Here is a 19,098-nt window from a genome sequence, read left to right on the forward strand (position 1 = left end):
CGTGAAGCAGTTATGTGTAAGCATTACTGTGTTTCGGTCTGAAGGGCGCCGTAGCAAGTGAAATTACTGGGCAAATGAGACTTAATATCTTATGTCACAACGTGACGAGCGCAGTTGTAGTGCCGCTCAGAATTTTTGGGGTTGTTAAAGAATCCTGAGCGGCACTGCATTGTAATGGGCGGGGCGTATCAATTACCATCAGCTGAACAGTCTTCTCGTCTCGTCCCTTATTTTCATAAAAATAATTAAACTTTGCAATATAAAAGACGACATGATCACTTCGACATAGTTCCGTTAATGTCCGATAGTTGGCGCTGGTGGCAGCGCTTTTTATCTTTTAAAACATAGCTCGAATTGATATGTTTTTTTTTGTGTATGTGTCACCGGACACCCTATTTTAGGACTAATTAGTTTTTCCTAGGCCAAATTACTTCATCCTTTAGGTGATAGGATAAACCGCTACAGACTAGGTTCAACTAGCTTCTCATATTAGCCTATGGACAAAACCCGTTTAGCCTAACGTTTGGCTAACTAGTTGAGCCTAACATGCATAAGTACCTACACCTCAGCATCTAGATTTACGAACCAGTTTATCCTGATAATTCGTTTGTAATGGCTTCTTTCGTACATAGCACATAATATTAGCTCAATACCTATAATATGGAACAGAATGCCATAAGGAGCGATGGATACATACCGGAAGTACTACAAACATAAATGGTAAAGACACACTCACGGAATATCGGCTCCTCATTACTCGGACGTCGAAGTTGACATGACATTTGACTACAGTTATCATAATTATGTACTACCCAGAGTTACATTATCTATGGATGTGACACCGATGACGTCACATCGTCGCTTTATTACGGTGTGCAAAACAAGCATCGCTAGGATATTATTATTAATAAATAAACAACAATGTGTTTTTTCTTTATTATTGATTGATGTAAAGGTGTTGTGTCGTGGTGCTGATTAATAATAATTATTAATAATGATACAAAATCAATGAAAGCTAGCAATCAAAAGAAAAATGATCTAGGTTAAATACAAGGATTTATTTTTGTACAGAACTATTATAACGACACAGCACAACAGAAACTACAGAACTATTAACAACTAAAGTCAATATCACCACATGTACCTAACGGTAATGAAACTGCAAACCGTACTGACACAACAGGACTTGCGTGAGGGGGTCAAAGAGGAACAGGAGACGGCTTCACGTTCCAGCTAGGTTCAGAGACAATGTGGCCTTGTAGTATTATAATTGTTCAATCGAGGAGACAGTCGTAACATCTTATTCTCATCCAATAACTTAACTGAACCCATGGCGGCAACTTTACAAACGGATTTAATATGGATAACTGGTGGTGATCACCACAGCCAGTGCTCTCCTGACAGACCAGAGGAATTATAAGAGCAGCTTCTAACGAGAATGTAATTTTTTGTCATGCATAACATGTTCGAGGGTTAGTTGGTTGGGGACATAAAGAAACATAATAGAAATTTTATAAGAGCTGATTCGTTGAGGGACGACTGGTAACTAAAAATGCATACATTACATTGCTACGTACGCCGACAACACTCCGTTTATTGAGGGACTAGTGCAGCAGTGGTGTGCAAAATAAACAATACCCTCATAATCTGGATCTTGTGTTTGAAAGTATTGATTCTTATACACGAAGTGCATTTCAAACAGTACGTGTATCAAATAATTTCCGCGCGCAACTAAACTTGACAGACAGACACGTGTCTTACAGCAGCTAAATCGGGCTAAATACAAACGACAACGCGCTTGCGTTTCCGACTAAATATGCACTACGAACTATGTTTTATTTTTCATTCCTTCTTACAGTTACAGACTAAATAATATGCAGTTTAACATCGAAATAGACTCGTGACAAATTTGCCAACATAATATGAGCAATATTATAACATCCCCACAATTTATTTTGTTATTTGAAAAGAGGCTTTTTAGCCATTTTAAAGAGGTAACTTAAATAAAATCGCGTTACTGTGACAACTTTAATATGACCATCGAATGGAAAAACTTGTGATTAACATTCGTCTAAACATTAACCCCTTTATTCATAATAGTCTGCTAAATTAAAGCATTGCTAATTCACACTTCTTCTATTGACATAAGTCAGAATGAGAAAAAACACTCCTTAGCGGCTGTTTAAAGTTAGCGGACCATTATGAATAAATTATGTCTAAATTATATTAACTCCGATCAAATACATCTCGGAAGGAAAATGATTCGGAAAGTAAAATACATATTATGCCAATATTTTAATTTCATAAAATCGCGTAAATGACAACATAGAGAGTCGCGTTCCGTAGAATGCTGTTAGACTGTAAGTAATTTGTTCACTGTGCCCCGACTCGCGAGTGCCAGTTGTAAGCAAGTCGAGGATTAACTGATCTTGACATCTGCCTCTTGTACATTTTGTACAACAGGACAACCCGTATGGACAAATATTTTAATTAATTGCGCTTGTCGCTGTGAGATGTTTCAGTTCTCAAAGTATACACACGCGCACTGTATTATGTATATGTAACATATATTATATTATAAGTCGGGCGGATCATGCCTTAGTTTCGATGAGTTATTTAACCCGACAGTACAACCGAAATCCACATTCGCACAACACGCCACAAACAAATGCTCAATTGTTCTTTTTCAAGGATCATTTTGAATTTTGAATTTCGAATATTATGTTCTTGAAACATTGCAACCTTCTTAGTAATAAAAAAACAATTGGCAGGAAATTATTTGTCAATTGTTTTTATCACACATCAAAGTTCTACGTACGCAACGAAAATGGAAATAAGTCGAAAAGATTTCAGAGCGATGATTTTTTATTATTTTAAAAGTTCTCTCTCTCTCCGCAAGACTGTGCCGCTCGCCTTTAAAATGCTTTTGGGAGAGAAGTACCTTGCTTGAGCACCGTGAGGCGATGGTTTGCTGAATTTGAGAGAGGTTGGATTTCTTTACATGACAAATTTCGTGAAGGGCGGCCTTCAACTGCCGTCAACGAAAATAATGTGGCTACTGTTAAGCGGCTAATTGAAGAAAACCCGCGGATTACCTATGAGACAATTCGAGGACTATTGCGGATTATGTATGAGACTAATTCGAAAAATTTTACACGAAGAATTGAAAGTTCGGAAACTTTCTTGTCGTTGGATCCTTCATGAACTGACAGCGGAGCAGAAGCGGGCTCGCGTGGAATGGTGCTCACAGATGCTAATGAAGTACGACCACGGACATTCTTATGCTATTTATGACATTGTCACAGGAGACGAAACGTGGATTTATTGTTTTGAACCCAAAAAAAAACAGCAATCTTGTAAATGGGTGTTTGAAAATGAGAACGGCCAACGAAAGTGAGGCAGGCGAGAAACGTCGGTAAAAAAATGATCGCATTGTTTTTCTCAGCTACGAGGGTCCCATCTGCACAATTCCACTTGAAGATCAAAAGAGTGTTAATGCCGAGTGGTAAAATCAAAGGTTTGATGAGAGGTTTCACTTTTAACAATTCCGAAGAGGCAGTGATAGCGTTCAATCAGCACGTAGAAAACATGCCTTCAGATCTGTGGTCCCCATGTTTTAAAAAATACATTTTAAACGTTTTTTAAAATGTAAAGTAGTATTTTGAAAAGCAATATAATAATATTTTGGCTATAACATGTTGTTTTTTAAGTTACGCAAAACTTTTAGTGTGACCTTCGTATATATCTATGGGTGCTTGCTTACATTTCGGGTGTTACATTATTCCATTTTCATGAAAGCTTGTTATACTCGTATATAATATTAAAGCATACAAGGTTTGTTTGGTAGCTTATCATGGTAAACGTTTCTATGCCTTCCACGTTATTTTCCCAGTTTGCACGGCATCGTCACTTAGCCCAGTGGGCATACTCACTCAGCAAGAGGAATTGGATGGGTGTAAACATTTACCCCCTTATTCATAATAGTCTGCTAACTTAAAGCATTGCTAATTCTCACTCTGTCTTCTTCAATTGACCTAAGTCAGAATGAGAAAAAACACTCCTTAGCGGCTGTTTAAAGTTAGCGGACCATTACGAATAAGGGGGTTATATGATGGATATGGATGATGGTTTCCTAGTTATGGATGTTCATATGTATGTATATCGGCTATGCCTATGCCTAAGTGTGTCGATATTATAATTATTTCATGAAAACTGGTGTAACTGTAATAGTAGGAATACACAATATTAAACCGAGATTTTGATTGATATTGTAAAATATTCTTGTATCTTTCGGTATGTTTCCGGGTTATCTATAGAACGTATGTTTTTGATACTGATGACCTCTGCAAAAGAATTGGCAACACAAATAAGTAGACAATTATGTCAGCGTGAAATCATATCTCGTTTTGTTTCGTTTAATGAAACAGATACAAGTGTCATTGATATTAATTGTATTCTATTTAACTGGATGCTGTACTAAATTGGATGTAATAGATCTGTCTGTTTTGAAAACATAAAGATTTAACTAAGGGGCGACAAAGTGTACCTACGTTGTCAAAATCTGAAGACCGGAAATGATACCCCAAAATGGTGCGAAGTACACTTATAACTAACTGTATTATATTCATTTAATAACTTTATTATTTTTTCACTACCATGTCAATAAAAGTTTTGTTAAAAATAACACATTGCTGAAATGGAAGAGCGGAGACACCTGGTACAGGCATTATTTGCCTAAAAGGTGACTCCGGTCAGTAGCTACTGCAAACCTATGTTTTAAAAGATATAAACTATTATTATTATTATGATATATTTTTTTATTGTGTTAACATCCATTTTAACACAATACTAATTCGTAAAAAGAATATTTATCCTGTCCGATTGTTGCGGCTATTCGGTGTACCTAACGGCTGGACCTATTCTGACAATACTTTCACTTGCAAATAGCTGTTGGAGTATGGGGTCTGTTGCTTACCTACTTTATTTATTTATTTATTAATTCATCACAAAATTCACAGAACTTAAATTAGGTGATAATAATACTATTTTGTAGAACTTACTTCTAATAATGGATTTACAATATTTATAAAAAGACGTGGTATTTGTGTGCGTGTGGTTTGGTGAGAGTGTTACCTATTTTAAATAGCTTAAGTATTTAGGCAAAACCATAAAAATAAATTAAAAACTATGGAAAATTTGATTATAGACGCCAAGTAAAGGATATCATAAGTATATTAATTTCATCAATGGATTTTTGATGACAAGCAGTGCGAATGACATTTATTTGAGATCTAAAACTTATTAAAATGTAATAAATAACAGATACCTAATAATTACCATGGAGGCACATTCAAGGTGATTATAATTCAATATAACGACATAAGACCATGTTGTTATGTCAAGTTTGTTATGTTGACGGTACAACGCCCACGTGGTACTCAATCAATCATACGAGTACATCCACGCGGTGGACGAACCCGGCCCTCATTGATCATGAATAGATATCGTGTGTTGATCGAATTAATTTTTATTCGAATAAGAATATGTTGACGAAATCAACGTGTTCGCTACCAAGTTCGTACACTGCCGGAATGAATTCCTAATGTTACTCATTTCAGAATATTCAAATTTTTTTTTATGGAATAGGAGGACAAACGAGCGTACGGGTCACCTGGTGTTAAGTGATCACCGACCCCATTGGTAGGGATAGCCTCCGGTCCTCGACACTAACCTATGCGAAACATAGCAGCACTAGGCCGCTACTTCACGCCGGTATTCTGTGCGAGTGTGGTAATTAACCAGGACGAGTCTGGCCCGATTGTGCTGACGTCATAGTAATAATTCAATTCTGTTTAAGTAGAATTAGAGCTAATGTACGCAAGTGTAGTGTTCTTCTGGGGCAGTAGCCGATAACCTAACCGTCGCAAAATGTACAATTTGGGAACCGTAGCTTTAGCCCTAATAGCCTATACACGTGGTCAAATTTGGTACGGACTGACCATCGACCAACACCAATTGGTCCGCTTCTCTTGGTACGGTCCGGACGGTAATAATGATAATTTTGTGCCATGGACAATATGACATACTATCAAATATGGTCCAGTACCGCACCGAGTCCAATGGTTGGGCTGGACCAAATCCGAGCATTTGTTTAGGGTGTAAGTCGCGTAGTTACATTTGAGCGACCACTTCTGTAAGGGCGAATAGCGATCGTATAGAGGGCTCTTTACATCGCTTTGTGTTCCGTTATAGCATTACACCCTTTCATATGTTGGGCGAGTGCACTGGTCCTCGACCAGTTAGAACAACGTTACTAAGGGCGTGACTAGGCAGTTTGTGACAAACACTCAAACTTCGAGGAGGTAAGCGTTATTGAAAAAACCAAACATAAACATTTCACAGTTTGAAATAATGGTTTTTGAAACTTTATAACAATGTTTATTATTGAGAAAACTAAGTATCTACATAGTCATACTAAGTAATACTCCAGTACCTAATGCAAAAACTGGGAAATCCAAATTTCTCCTTTATTCAATTTTGTGTATCATTTCTTAACATAAGAACGAGATTAAAATGTAAAAACGTCGAAAATTTTGTTATTCGCCGACAAACAAACAGTGCGAGAGAGAGTACAACAACTCTATCTATTATTACTATAACCGATTTTGATAGAAAAGTCGTAAACAGTCAGCCACGCCTCAGTCAGTAACAAAATATTACGAGTGCTAAATGAGTACAGGGGCTCACTTGTTGGACATGCGCTCGCCGAGGGCGTTGGGCCAATAATGGAAGAATAATAAGTAGTTAGAACATAAGACTGATATCTGAGGCAAATGATGCCGACTCAGTGAGCCATCTGTTTGTTCCGTCTTTATCCTCATACAAACATAACTACTGCTTAGTTAAAAATGTCTTTAGAAACTGCGTCGTACGAAAAATGTGGCTGCGACCACAACATCCGGCGTCAGTAAATAAATCAGAATGTACTATTCTGACATAGTCCAAATGATTGCGAAACTGAAGTGGCAGTGGGCAGGGCACATAGTTCGACGGACGGATGGCCGTAAGTAAAGTCCTCGAATGGCGACCACGTACCGGATAACGCAGTGTTGGTAGGCCCCCCATAAGATGGAACGACGACCTGGTTAAGATCGCTGGAATACGTTTGATGAGTGCAGCGCAGGACCAATCGTCGTGGAAATCTTTGGGGGACGACTTGGTCTAGCAGTGGACGTCTTCCGGAGAACCTGACATCCGCAGTTCATCTCTTTATAAATAAATTGAAATCAAGTTATATAAAATCCTTAATTAGTTTAAATAATAAAAAAAATCTTAATTAATTATTCACGTTTATTTGCCCAAATATATATTATTCTCTATTTTTCTTATACAAATAGTATATCGGTTATATTACCTAAAGCTAGTCAGATCGTTTATTATTACTCTTAAATAGGTATTTTTCTATGTTTGCTAAACATGCTGTGTACACAAATTCGTAGAGTTGCAGCCTATTTGTATTTAACTCACATTTAATTAAGTTTTTTTGTATGTTATGTATGTGTTGTAACTGTACCAATTAACATAAATAAATAAGAAAACACCTGACGTACAAGTTACAACACATGAAGCACTCATTCACAAGTGGCATCACCACACTTATGTTGTCAGTATGGTATTCAATCATAATTAGATGCGTGTTTATAAACAAGCGTGGGCCTCACACCATGGTAGGTCTACATGACGAATGTCGGCCGTCAAGGGTATGACACGTTTCAGTCAGCGACACTGACACTTGAGGCAACTTAAAATACCTTATGAATCAGGTAAGATGACGCTATTTTCAGAGCTTTTTTTCATAATATTGACACACAATTACACAAATTATCTTGCCCTAAACTAGGCAGAGCCTGTATAATGGGTACAAGACAACGATATATTTGTTATAATATACTTAAACATACATAAATACAAATATACATCCATGACTCGGAAACAAACATAGTCATCATATGAATGTTTGCACTTACCGGGATTGGAACCCGGAACCTCGCACCTGCTCAGTAGGCTCATTAACCACTGAGCTATGGTCGTCGCTTTACGGTCATTTCAGCAACAAATTTAAAGGTAAGAAGACAAATTATGGCTTTAACCAGCTTATTAAAAAAACAGAGTGCATAGAAGTTGTCTTTTCGACTGGAGCATAATCCGGTCTGATTGTGAAGGAATATTTTTACGATTGATTTATAAAAACTGCCGCAGCAATTTCCAAAATATATCGCCGCATAAGTCACAAATGATCATTGTCTAAATAGGCTTGTTGTTAAGAAAAATCCGTTGATAATGTATTTAGACTCGGCACACATTTGCGTACGCGGCGAAAGCGTAGAGAACTGTAATGTTCGAGTTTCTTCATTTCTCTAGTACAGCCTAGAGTGTACAACCACGCTTAAAATCATAATAAATAGTACAAAAATTATTGTGAAAGTGAACTCGACAGTACGTAACTACACGCCGTTTATGATGCAAGCTGTTGTTTTTAATTTTCTACGAATATTTCGTACGCAATTCTATTATCTAGCCTAATCTAGTGATAAACAGTATTACTTTCATATTTACTTCATTTCTGTTCAATTCCTCTTCGTAAAGTACGTGTCTTATGCAAACTTAAACAAATATAACGACACGAATTATTCCTTTTTAGTGTTGATTTAGTTTTGTAGAAAATGAATTTTTAAAAAATTGAATATCTCTTTGCAAATCGATATTGTATAAAAAAACGCTTTCCTGTCACATGAATATCTACAAAAAACCAACAAAAAATACCGATACCAGAACGATGCGTAAATCGATCACAGAAATCCTAAAAGCGGGAAATTAATATTAATCTCGGATCGCCGATTTAGTATTGCGATTGAACATAGAAATCGGCCGAAAACAAACGGTCGTTATTTTTTATTAACTACAGTTACGATACGACTTAGGGACCTTCAAGAACAGAGTATGCTCACACTTTAAAGGCTGAGGATGGAGATAGAGATAGAGGAGATGTCCTGACCCCTGGTGTTGCGGATGTCCATGAAAGTTGCCTCACCACCACCTATCACGTGAGCTTCTTGCCCGTTCGCCCCCTCTTATAAAAAAAAAGTTATAACGGCTACTATCTCAACTGTTACTAAGCTCCTTTCAAATTTATAGTTTCACAATATTATTCAAAACAAATCCTATTATTTTAAAGGAAGTAATTGACGGAATGATTTTAAGCGTAATTGTCTGCCCATGACAATGACAATATAATGTGAGTGATAACGCATCACAGAACGACTAATAAGCTGTAGCGTAATGCAAAACGAGGGATACGAATCACATCACTCTGCGCACGTCATCCTGACACTTAGGATAAATTTCTTCGTACACTGTTATAACGGTATCACTACTGCTTCTAATTAAACCACTGGTTCCGCTGTTCTGCTGCTACAGTTACAATTCACTTAGAATACACAATTTCCATTCACCAGTTCTCAAGTATTTTGCAAAATTATTAATAACAGTAAATACACTAAAGATTTCAAAGTCAAAGTCAAATGCACTTTATTCAATAAGGCTTAAACTAAGCTCCTTTTGATCGTCACTATAAATATTTGTTTGAAATTAATAAATCTAATACTCGCGAAAAGAACATACAAGAAACTCAACGGTCACTCTTTCAATCACCAGAGTATTTCACAATGGCTGTAATATAAAAAAGAAAGCTTGTAAGGTAACACATCCAATATATGAATCGTGTTTGTTAAAAGGACAAGCAGCATCTGTTCACGAGTTGATGCATGGACCAGGCATCATTCCCTTCGCACAGATTAGAGGGAAGTAGACGACCCGGCAAACGACGCCACTGTAAGCACCGTTTCACTTTCTTTAACAAATTCAATGAATATTGTTAAACTCACCAATAGTCTTGTTTATCCAATCAGCCAGGTCTTCCTGTAGAGGGAACAGCTGCCTCGCCTGCGAGTGCAGCGCCTTCTCCCGGTACAGATCCTCATCGTCAGAGCTCGGAGACTGCGCCGCCAGTGCACAGTCAGCGAAGGTGCTGCTCATCTTCCTGTTCCGATCGAAGGCGTTGAAAACCTGCCTGTCACAACTGTAGCACGCCATAGCGCCAGACACATCTGCAAATAAATAAAACAACTTTTACACTGGGCTTAAGTAATCGTCCGTAATTAAATCTAATTATATCGTTAAATTGAAGGTTACCTAGAAAGAGCTGTTAAAGTATGAATAATTTGGTTGTGGAATGTTTATTACCATTCGTTTTTAATTATGTCAAAATAATTGAGCCCGTCCCTGATTACTTATTATTTAAAAAATTAATAAGTTTCGTTACTTATTTATGTAGTAATTTTATAATCATGTTTAATTAGTTAAAAATTGTTGCTTGTAAATTATATCATGTAATTGGAATTGTGAAACTGAGCGTGTCTGACTGGATCTGTCCGGATCATTGATCATATTTAACTTATAGAAGGAGCAAGGAAACTAGTGTAGATCCACGATTGTTATTTGCCAAACAAAAACTTGAAAAACTGTGGACGATTTTTAAATTTGTAGGATTATTGGCGGTTTGGAAATTGATCCCTTATGGATCCCCTATTGATACATGTGGATTTGTGGGGTTCCTCCACAGTGCAGTTTTCAAGAGTCTTTCTTAAACGTACAACCAAGCTGTGGAGCTTCCTTATGCGGTGTTTCCAGGAGGATATGAGAAGAGTACCTTCTAAAATGCTGGTAACTGTGATTCGTCTGGTGTTGCAAGAGAAAGTGATCACTTACATCAGGTGACCCCAACGCTTGTCTTCCTATTTCATAAAAAATATGACAATGGGACAAATGGGTCACCTGACGATCCATTACAACACCAGGTGTTGGATATCCCTCTTCAGTTTAGCTGTGGAAATGTGCAGGAAAGTATTTGAAAACGGGACAAAATGTGAGCGATATATTGACATAACAAAAATCATAAAATGAACCTACGATCGTACGGGTCACCTGGTAAGTGATCACCGCCGCCCACATTCACTTGCAACGACAAAGGAATCACAGGAGCGTAGCTGGTCTTTATGGAAGGTGTACCCTTTTTTTATTTGAGGAATCCATGTCGTATCGTCCCGGAAACACTGGACAAGGAAGCTTATACCACAGCTTTGTAGTACGTGGAAGAAAGCTACTTGAAAACCACACTGTGGAGGACCGCCACACATCCAGATGGTGGGGATGATATCCTAATTTGTTGGGTGTCGTGCGAAGGTGGAATGCGGCGGTAGGAATTCAAGTGTTTTGTAATTGAATTGAAGTGAATTGCTGGCAAAGTAAGACAAATTGCGAAAACGACAACTGCTTCTTAAACCTCCTGTTTGCTGCCGTTACCATATGGCAACGGCACAGAGAGGCAGCATGAGACCACCGTTTAGTACTCTGTTATAAAGTTAGCACACAAGACATTAAATAATGTTATTTATTATAAGCATTGGTAAAGACGGATGGGTTTTGAGCAACCATAAATTTGTTTTTAACAAGGAAGCAATTTAAATGTTTTTTTTTTTGTTAATTCAGTGGCACAGCAAAGTACGCGTATTGTGTTATAATGAGGTGTGTATCCTACACAATGACGATACAAGTTCAACCAATTCTAATTACGCTACAGCTGTAACAACGGTGGTCACGGCGAATCGCGAATGTCTCCCTACTTACTGCGGGTGCTCTTATAAGTGCGGTAGAAGATACAGAGGACTGTTGGTGACTCTTACCGATTACCAGTGTGATATTATCTATAGTTTAGTGCAATAAATATATTATATTATCATCATCATCGACGTCCACTGCTAGATAAAGGCCTCACCCAAAGATCTCCACTACGACCGGTCCTGCGCCCCCTCGTCCAACGTATTCCGGCGATCTTGACCAGATCGTCGGTCTATCTTTTGGGGGGCCTATCAACACTGCGTCTTCCGGTATGTGGTTGCTATTCGAGGACTTTTCTGCCCCATCGGCCATCTCCGTCGAACTATGTGCCCACTGCCACTTCAGTTTCGCAATCATTTGGGCTATGTCGGTGACTTCGTTCTCCTGCGCATCTCCTCATTTCTGATTTATTCTCACAGGGAGACTCCGAGCATAGCCCTCTCTATTTCCCTCTGAACAACAATGAGCTTCCTGATGAGGATATCATATCAATGTTATAAAATAAACCATTACTACCAACAGTACTTCATGGATTCAAACATATTATATTGTTTAGAATAAACTCGGAATATGCTCGGGTATGATATTCACCCAATTGTGAAATAAACTTTATTCTTCCAAAGCGCCCCGTTGTTCTATATGCCGCCGAGCCAACGAGTAAAAAAACAAAATTCTTAGTAATTATAATGAGTATGGTCAGCGAGCGAAGCCGACACGTCAGTACGCAAAAAGTCATATATGAAGACATGATTCTACTGTAATTAATTAATCAGTTCACAACGAAAAACATTTGATCCAACAAGCGTGCATAACGTAACAAGATAAATATCGGTGGAGTGCGAGATAGACTCCTGAGCGCAACTCCCTACCAAACGCATATAACGCTTCACCTCGAATCTATTTTTTATTTTATTTTATTATGGAAGCCACAAACACAATACAGATAAAACATAAGGACAATTAAAAGCTACCACATATGGAAATAATTATTTATTAAATAGTTTTTCAATTAAGATTATAAAAATATTTTTTATTTAGCGCCAACATATTATATTTACTAAGTGCACACCTAGTACTTTTTATATTACCGGCAAATAAAGCAATTTCAATGTTGTCACGAACGTACAAAATATTGCTAAAATTTGAACTTAAATAAAAAGCTATTTGATCAATACTGCGTTTGTGCACATATTTAAACACGAAAAACCAACTTAGGCTGAGATCTATAAAGCGTACTTAAACTTTGCTCAGGATTTACTTACGTATTCATCACACACTTCTCCGACGAGTGACGACGGCTAGAGTGAGATATTATTTCAAAAACGAATTTCTCAATGTAATTGATACCTACAGCGTGAATCATAAAGGGTATAACATCCTTTCAATGCTACTTTATATAAGTCATATGCAACAGTATTTTTAACCGAATTCAAAAAGGAGGAGGTTCTCAATTCGTCGGTATGTTCTTTTTTTTTTATGTTTGTTACCTCAAAACTTTCGACTGGGTGAACCGATTTTGATAATTCTTTTTTTATTTGAAAGCTGGTGCGACTCCAAAAATAGCAATAATCGTAACTAGAATTAGATTGTATAAAAATACGCAATTATTTTTATACTTTATAGTGCACATTATATCTATTGTTTTGAAATAGTTATTTTGAAGTCGGTTGTTTTTTTGTTATGGTGTAAATGTGGTTAAATTTTAATAAATGAAATAAATAAAAATAAAAAAGCCCCTACAAAATAAAAATATTATTTTTCAATTTCTTTTCTTAGATAATCCTAACTTTTAAAGACACCGCCATTTAATACAGGCGGATCCGTTGTTTGTAAACAAAATCAGGTAACCTACCTAGTGACTTTAACATTATTTTTTATGTCGAAGAGAAGAAAAGGATATTATATACTTATGCATATAATAGATATAAATATAGCGAAATGTATGAACATTGTAATAATGTACATATATAAGCTATGATATATATTTTATTCATAACGAATTCATTTAAATAGATTTCGAGATTAAAGATGAAGGTATCCTGATATAAACAACATCATGAGTTTCAATTTTAGTGGTCACCCAGAGGTCAACATTCGACCATAAATCATTTACCCCCTTATTCATAATGGTCCGCTAACTTAAAATAGCCGCTAAGGAGTGTTTTTTCTCATTCTGACTTAGGTCAATAGAAGAAGACAGAGTGAGAATTGGGAATGCTTTAAGTTACGACTATTATAAGCAGACTATTATGAATAAGGGGGTTAATTTTTAAGTTTGAACTTAATCAGGGAGTATTTTTTGTCAAATATACCTTGTATAATATTATGTACATGTGTTTTTCAATGTTATGTCATTCAAGCAGTACCTAATGTGTGTAAATAAACTATAATTAATTTAATGTATTTATAAGGCATTTCATATAATAAAAAAACATCTATGGAGATGTTAATTTATATGGATAAACTTTAACTGTGTTAAATTTCAAGTTATCCTTTCGCCCAGTTTAAAAAAAAGGGTAGGTACGAAGTTTTCGCATTACATTTTAATATAATATAAATATTTATGATAATTATTAAGGTACGTATTAGTATATAAACTTGTAAACACAGCCGCGCGACATAGCTAGTGCTTCTACAAATGTTATGCAGATTTGAGTTATGGACCACACACTAGCACCGTTTAAGGCAATCGAACCTTGAACCTCCGCGGTCTGCAAAAAGAGCGGTCGGCTTCAGACGCACCATATGTGGTGAGGGCACCGCCGTGAGGTGAACTCCGTGATGAGAGACCGGCGACCGGCTCATCTTTCTTATCTCAATTATTATACAGTGTACTTAAGTGTGACCAGACGATTATTCCGTGACTATTACAGATATCAAACATCAAAATAATGGTATACTACATATGAATCACATATAATATATATCTAATACTAGCTGACCCGATAGACGTTGTTCTGTGTATAATAAATAAAATAATGTTTTTATATGAATTTGTCAATAATAATAACATCAAAAATTACTTCGTAAAATATGAACCCTGCTGTCGTAATGAAATTGTTTCACAGCAAAACTGTCAAACCGTGCGTCAATAAATTCTCTCATAGAAATTATGTATGGACACATCAAAGGAAAAACATATTTGTTTTTATTTAATTTAGCAGCATTTTCCTATTTATTCACCTTTTAAACCTTCACTGGACTTCCACAAATAATTCAAGACCAAAATTAGCCAAATCGGTCCAGCCGTTCTCGAGTTTTAGCGAGACTAACGAACAACAATTCATTTTTATATATATAGATAGATAGGTATAAAATTCTCATGTCGCGGTTTTTGTAGTTAAACTTCGAAACGGCTTGACCGATTCTCATGAAATTTTGAGTGCATATTGGGTAGGTCTGAGAATCGGACAACATCTATTTTTCATCCCCCTAAATGTTAAGACACAAGACAAGGGGGGGACCACCCTTAGGTGGTCCACGCCAAATTGTATTTTATATTTTTTTGACATTTTTTTTTAAATTTGTTTGATTATGAGTCAGCATTAAAAAATACATACAACTTCAAATTTTAATACAAAGTTTGCTGGGTCAGCTAGTATAATATAAAATCGTCCCAATTCAGCATGTTTGCTGGTTTTAAAACCAATCGCTGGTCTTCTGTTGGGCCATTTGGTGACGTCATGACAAATATTTATCTTAATATATTAAAAATACGTGTCACGTTGTTTGTCCGCGATGGACTCCTAATTTAATGAACGAATTTTAATGGGGATAACTTCATGGAGTGCAGTTTAGTCCAACTTGAGAGATAGGATTCGATTTGGGACTCATAATTATTTTTATTTCCAATATTTATTTTGAATGGACATATTTTCTATGAGAGAATTTATTGACGCACGGTTTGACAGTTCCGCTGTGAAACAATTTGTATGAACTTTTGTTTACATATCGGGTGGGTCTGAATCGGCCACCATCTATTTTTCATACCCCTAAATGATAAGGGTGATCTATCTTTTATGGTATCTTTTTGACAATTTTTTTTTTATTTTATTATGATTCAGTATTGAAAAATACATACAACTTCAAATTTTCGCCCTTCTACGATCTAAAACTATTTTTGTATCGCGATTTTTATATTATTCTGTTCCATCCACAAATCCGTTATAGGGTTGCAGGATGGCAATCGAATATAATAATAATTGTAGTACGGGTACTTTATATTTGGTAGGTCTGAGAATCGGTTGCATCTATTTATACCCTATATCATTTTTATACCCCAATATTTTTTTTAATTACTTTATATGGCAATACGACGTTTGCTGGCTATGCCGTGAAACAGTAAAGTGTGTGCAGTACTGTGTTTCGGTCTGAAGGGGGCCGTAGCTAGTGAAATTACTGGGCAAATGAGACTTGACAACTTATGTATCAAGGTGACGAGCGTAGTTGTAGTGCGGCTCAGAATTTTTGGGCTTTTCAATAATCCTGAGCGGCATTGTATTGCAATGGGCAGGGCATATCAATTACCATCAGCTGAAAGCCCTGCTCGTCTGTCTCTTATTATCATACAAAAAAGAATTGAAAAGCAGTATCTAATAGGATACTAATGTGTGTGTGATACTAATACTAATGAGGGAAATTTTTTACAACAATGAATACATCATAATCTTAATAGCTGCCTCAGTTTCCGTAAAATAACACCACCTATAATTAGATTATTATACCTCAGGCTTAAGACAACATGCACATGAGATGTAAACACAACTTAAATAAAGGCAGGATTGTTTTTGAATCACGACATTTGAATGTGAAGCTGTTGTTTGTAGTCGAGGTGAGTGACGACTGGCGCGGGCGTGCTCAACACAATACGAGCTTTTTTTTTGTTCGTGCGTTTGTTTTGATGTAAATATTTAATTTATGATCCAATGTTATGGCTTGTAGATTAATATTTATACTGGTAGCACAACCGATTCTTTTGAACAGCCAAAGTTCTGATGAAACAAAACACTACATAATATTATAATAACTAGTCTTGCAATAAATACTGAAACAAAGAGAAATCTATCTTCATTGCCCGAAATAAAACCTTTTGATTTCGGACAGGACTTATTCGAATTATCTCCCTTACTGATTTGACCACCTTTTTCGTAAGAACACTACGTGGATGGCCAGATCTTTTCCTGTATAAACAGAGGAGGTCTCATTGTACCTAATAATAGCCTGGAACACAAACGTTTTACTAATACCAAGCGTAAGCAGAGAATTTTAAAAATTGCCTTTGGCTGCATACTTACTTTGTCTAATGCAATCACAGCGATTCGGTTCTCTTTATCACCCTACTCCATTTTGATATCGCAATCTTGTACAATGTATTGGCGCCAAAATGAGAAAACTCAATGAACAAACATTCCAAATTCAAATGTAATATTTTGTTTAATTTTAATTGTTACAGTATTTAGACTAAGTATTGTGTATTTCCCAACGATACTGCCAAATTCGGAATTTGTCTCTAAAGAACCATTTAAGTCTTTTGGGACATCCTGTATATACTATAAGGCCCTTGGACAGCGGGTCCAGGTAGGCTTCCTCCAAGAGTTTTCAGATTACCCTTATCTTCGATTTCTTTGTAGACAAGAGGGGTAGACCCCTAAAAGACCCCTGCTAATTAATAATTATTATACATTTGTAAAAAAAAATATGAACCGCTCTCAAGGCGCTCTTTGGCTCTCTTCTCTGTTAGTCCTCACCATCGAACTTACAACCCAGTAGACTCGAAATATATAGATATTATACTAATACAGATTATCAATGCAAACAGTTTACTCAACCAACTAAGGTAAGCGGGCGGGGTACTGAAAGATCATTGGTCAGGTTATAATCACAGCATACCGTAAGCAATGCTATTGGCTACTAAATACTTATATAAGATGTATTTTCTTAAGGCGAAGAGTAAGGAGAAAACATGCAAACATGGTGTTTTTAGACAAGTTTTGTGGTGAAAGTATAGCATTTCGGGCTATGAACACTACTTAATCCTGTTACACATATCCTTAAGTCTTATTTGTAGATTGCTAATGCTTGCTATTGGTTATAGTTAACACTGCCGAGCCTTTTTGAACTACCAATTTTCTTTGAAGTTAAACAAGTTTTTTGGCATGGCGTGACGCATTTTTTGGTACTTCTCACAGAAAAGTTATTCTTATAGCTTGTACTTTTTTGTGTAGGTTCATTTATTCAGATTAGTATTGAATAACGAGGATTGTAAGCATATAAACTGTTTTCCACGCAAGAATTTTGAAAATATTGGCTAGAATAGATGGCGGGCCGGCAGCCGTGAACTCATATCGCTCAAGGTCGCTGGCATTTAGTGTCGCCTTAATGTGAAATCTGAATGCATTAGCGGTTTAATAGGCGTCGTCTATGACTTAGGATGTTCTACGGTCCTAACTAATTTGTGACCAACTATGCCTACTTTCAATTTTTTGTTATTGCCACGTGTCTACACCGTCGGCTACTCCATATTATACCAGCCAATATCCGAAAATGTTTGAATTACACGCGAATGTAAGTTTGGCTTATAAATTTTAACAAGCTCCCGTTTAGTATTATGGAAACCAGTTGCCACGTAGCTCTTGTAATTTACTATCGAAAATTGCTTATTGAATCGATACCGGAGGTACTGCATAACGAGTTTGGTACCGAATGGCGACCCTGAGAGGAGGACGGTGGAGCCTCTCACGAACTGGCACCGCGCTTTTACCACAGTATACAATCCGCTTGCCACGCGACATTTTACATAACCCTGCTTCACAAAATAGTTTCATACACGACATAACTTTTCTTTTCGGAGTTTTTGCTATGATTAATTCAAGTCAAATTTAGCGGTAGCATTATGAGTTGGTTTTCTGTTACTTGTATTGCTACATAAAGCATTCTCCTTGCAAATTTTTGTTCGGTATGTGAATATTGTAGAACTTGTAGCTAATATTGCGACATGTTCTGTGTTAAGAATCAGTAAGTTCAAATTAAAATTAAAATATTGAAACAAAAGAAAATGAGAATTTAAAAGAAATAGTAATTGAAGAAACGGAACAACACAGTCTTAAGATATTTAGAGCTAAACAATTGTTTACATCATCTTAAAATTTCACACGAATTTCTTTTTTGAATTCTCCAAGCTTTTTATTAAATTCCAAAGTTTAATATATTTCCCGCCAATTTAGTATACCTAATGTAACTTTCAAATTACAATTAAACAGTAAATACATTTCTATTGTTGTGCCAAAATGCAGGCGGTCATTTGGCACAACAATTATACAATTCTAGGCTTGGGTATTATTAAAGTAGAACTAAGGTTACATT

The 19,098-nt window shown here is 36.4% G+C and overlaps 1 protein-coding gene across 2 annotated transcripts in view; it reads right to left on the reverse strand.

Annotated features, from left to right (window-relative positions):
• Nucleotides 1-19,098, reverse strand: part of LOC126970822 (growth arrest-specific protein 2-like) — a 127,743-nt gene that overhangs the window by 11,394 nt on the left and 97,251 nt on the right. For both annotated transcript variants that reach the window (XM_050816954.1, XM_050816953.1), the window contains exon 3: nucleotides 9,945-10,166. In XM_050816954.1, the coding sequence (XP_050672911.1) occupies nucleotides 9,945-10,152 (208 nt within the window). In that variant the 5' untranslated portion in view covers nucleotides 10,153-10,166. The remainder of the gene's footprint in view (nucleotides 1-9,944; nucleotides 10,167-19,098) is intronic.

Source organism: Leptidea sinapis, chromosome 22, assembly GCF_905404315.1.
Source record: "Leptidea sinapis chromosome 22, ilLepSina1.1, whole genome shotgun sequence".
Lineage (NCBI taxonomy): Eukaryota > Metazoa > Arthropoda > Insecta > Lepidoptera > Pieridae > Leptidea > Leptidea sinapis.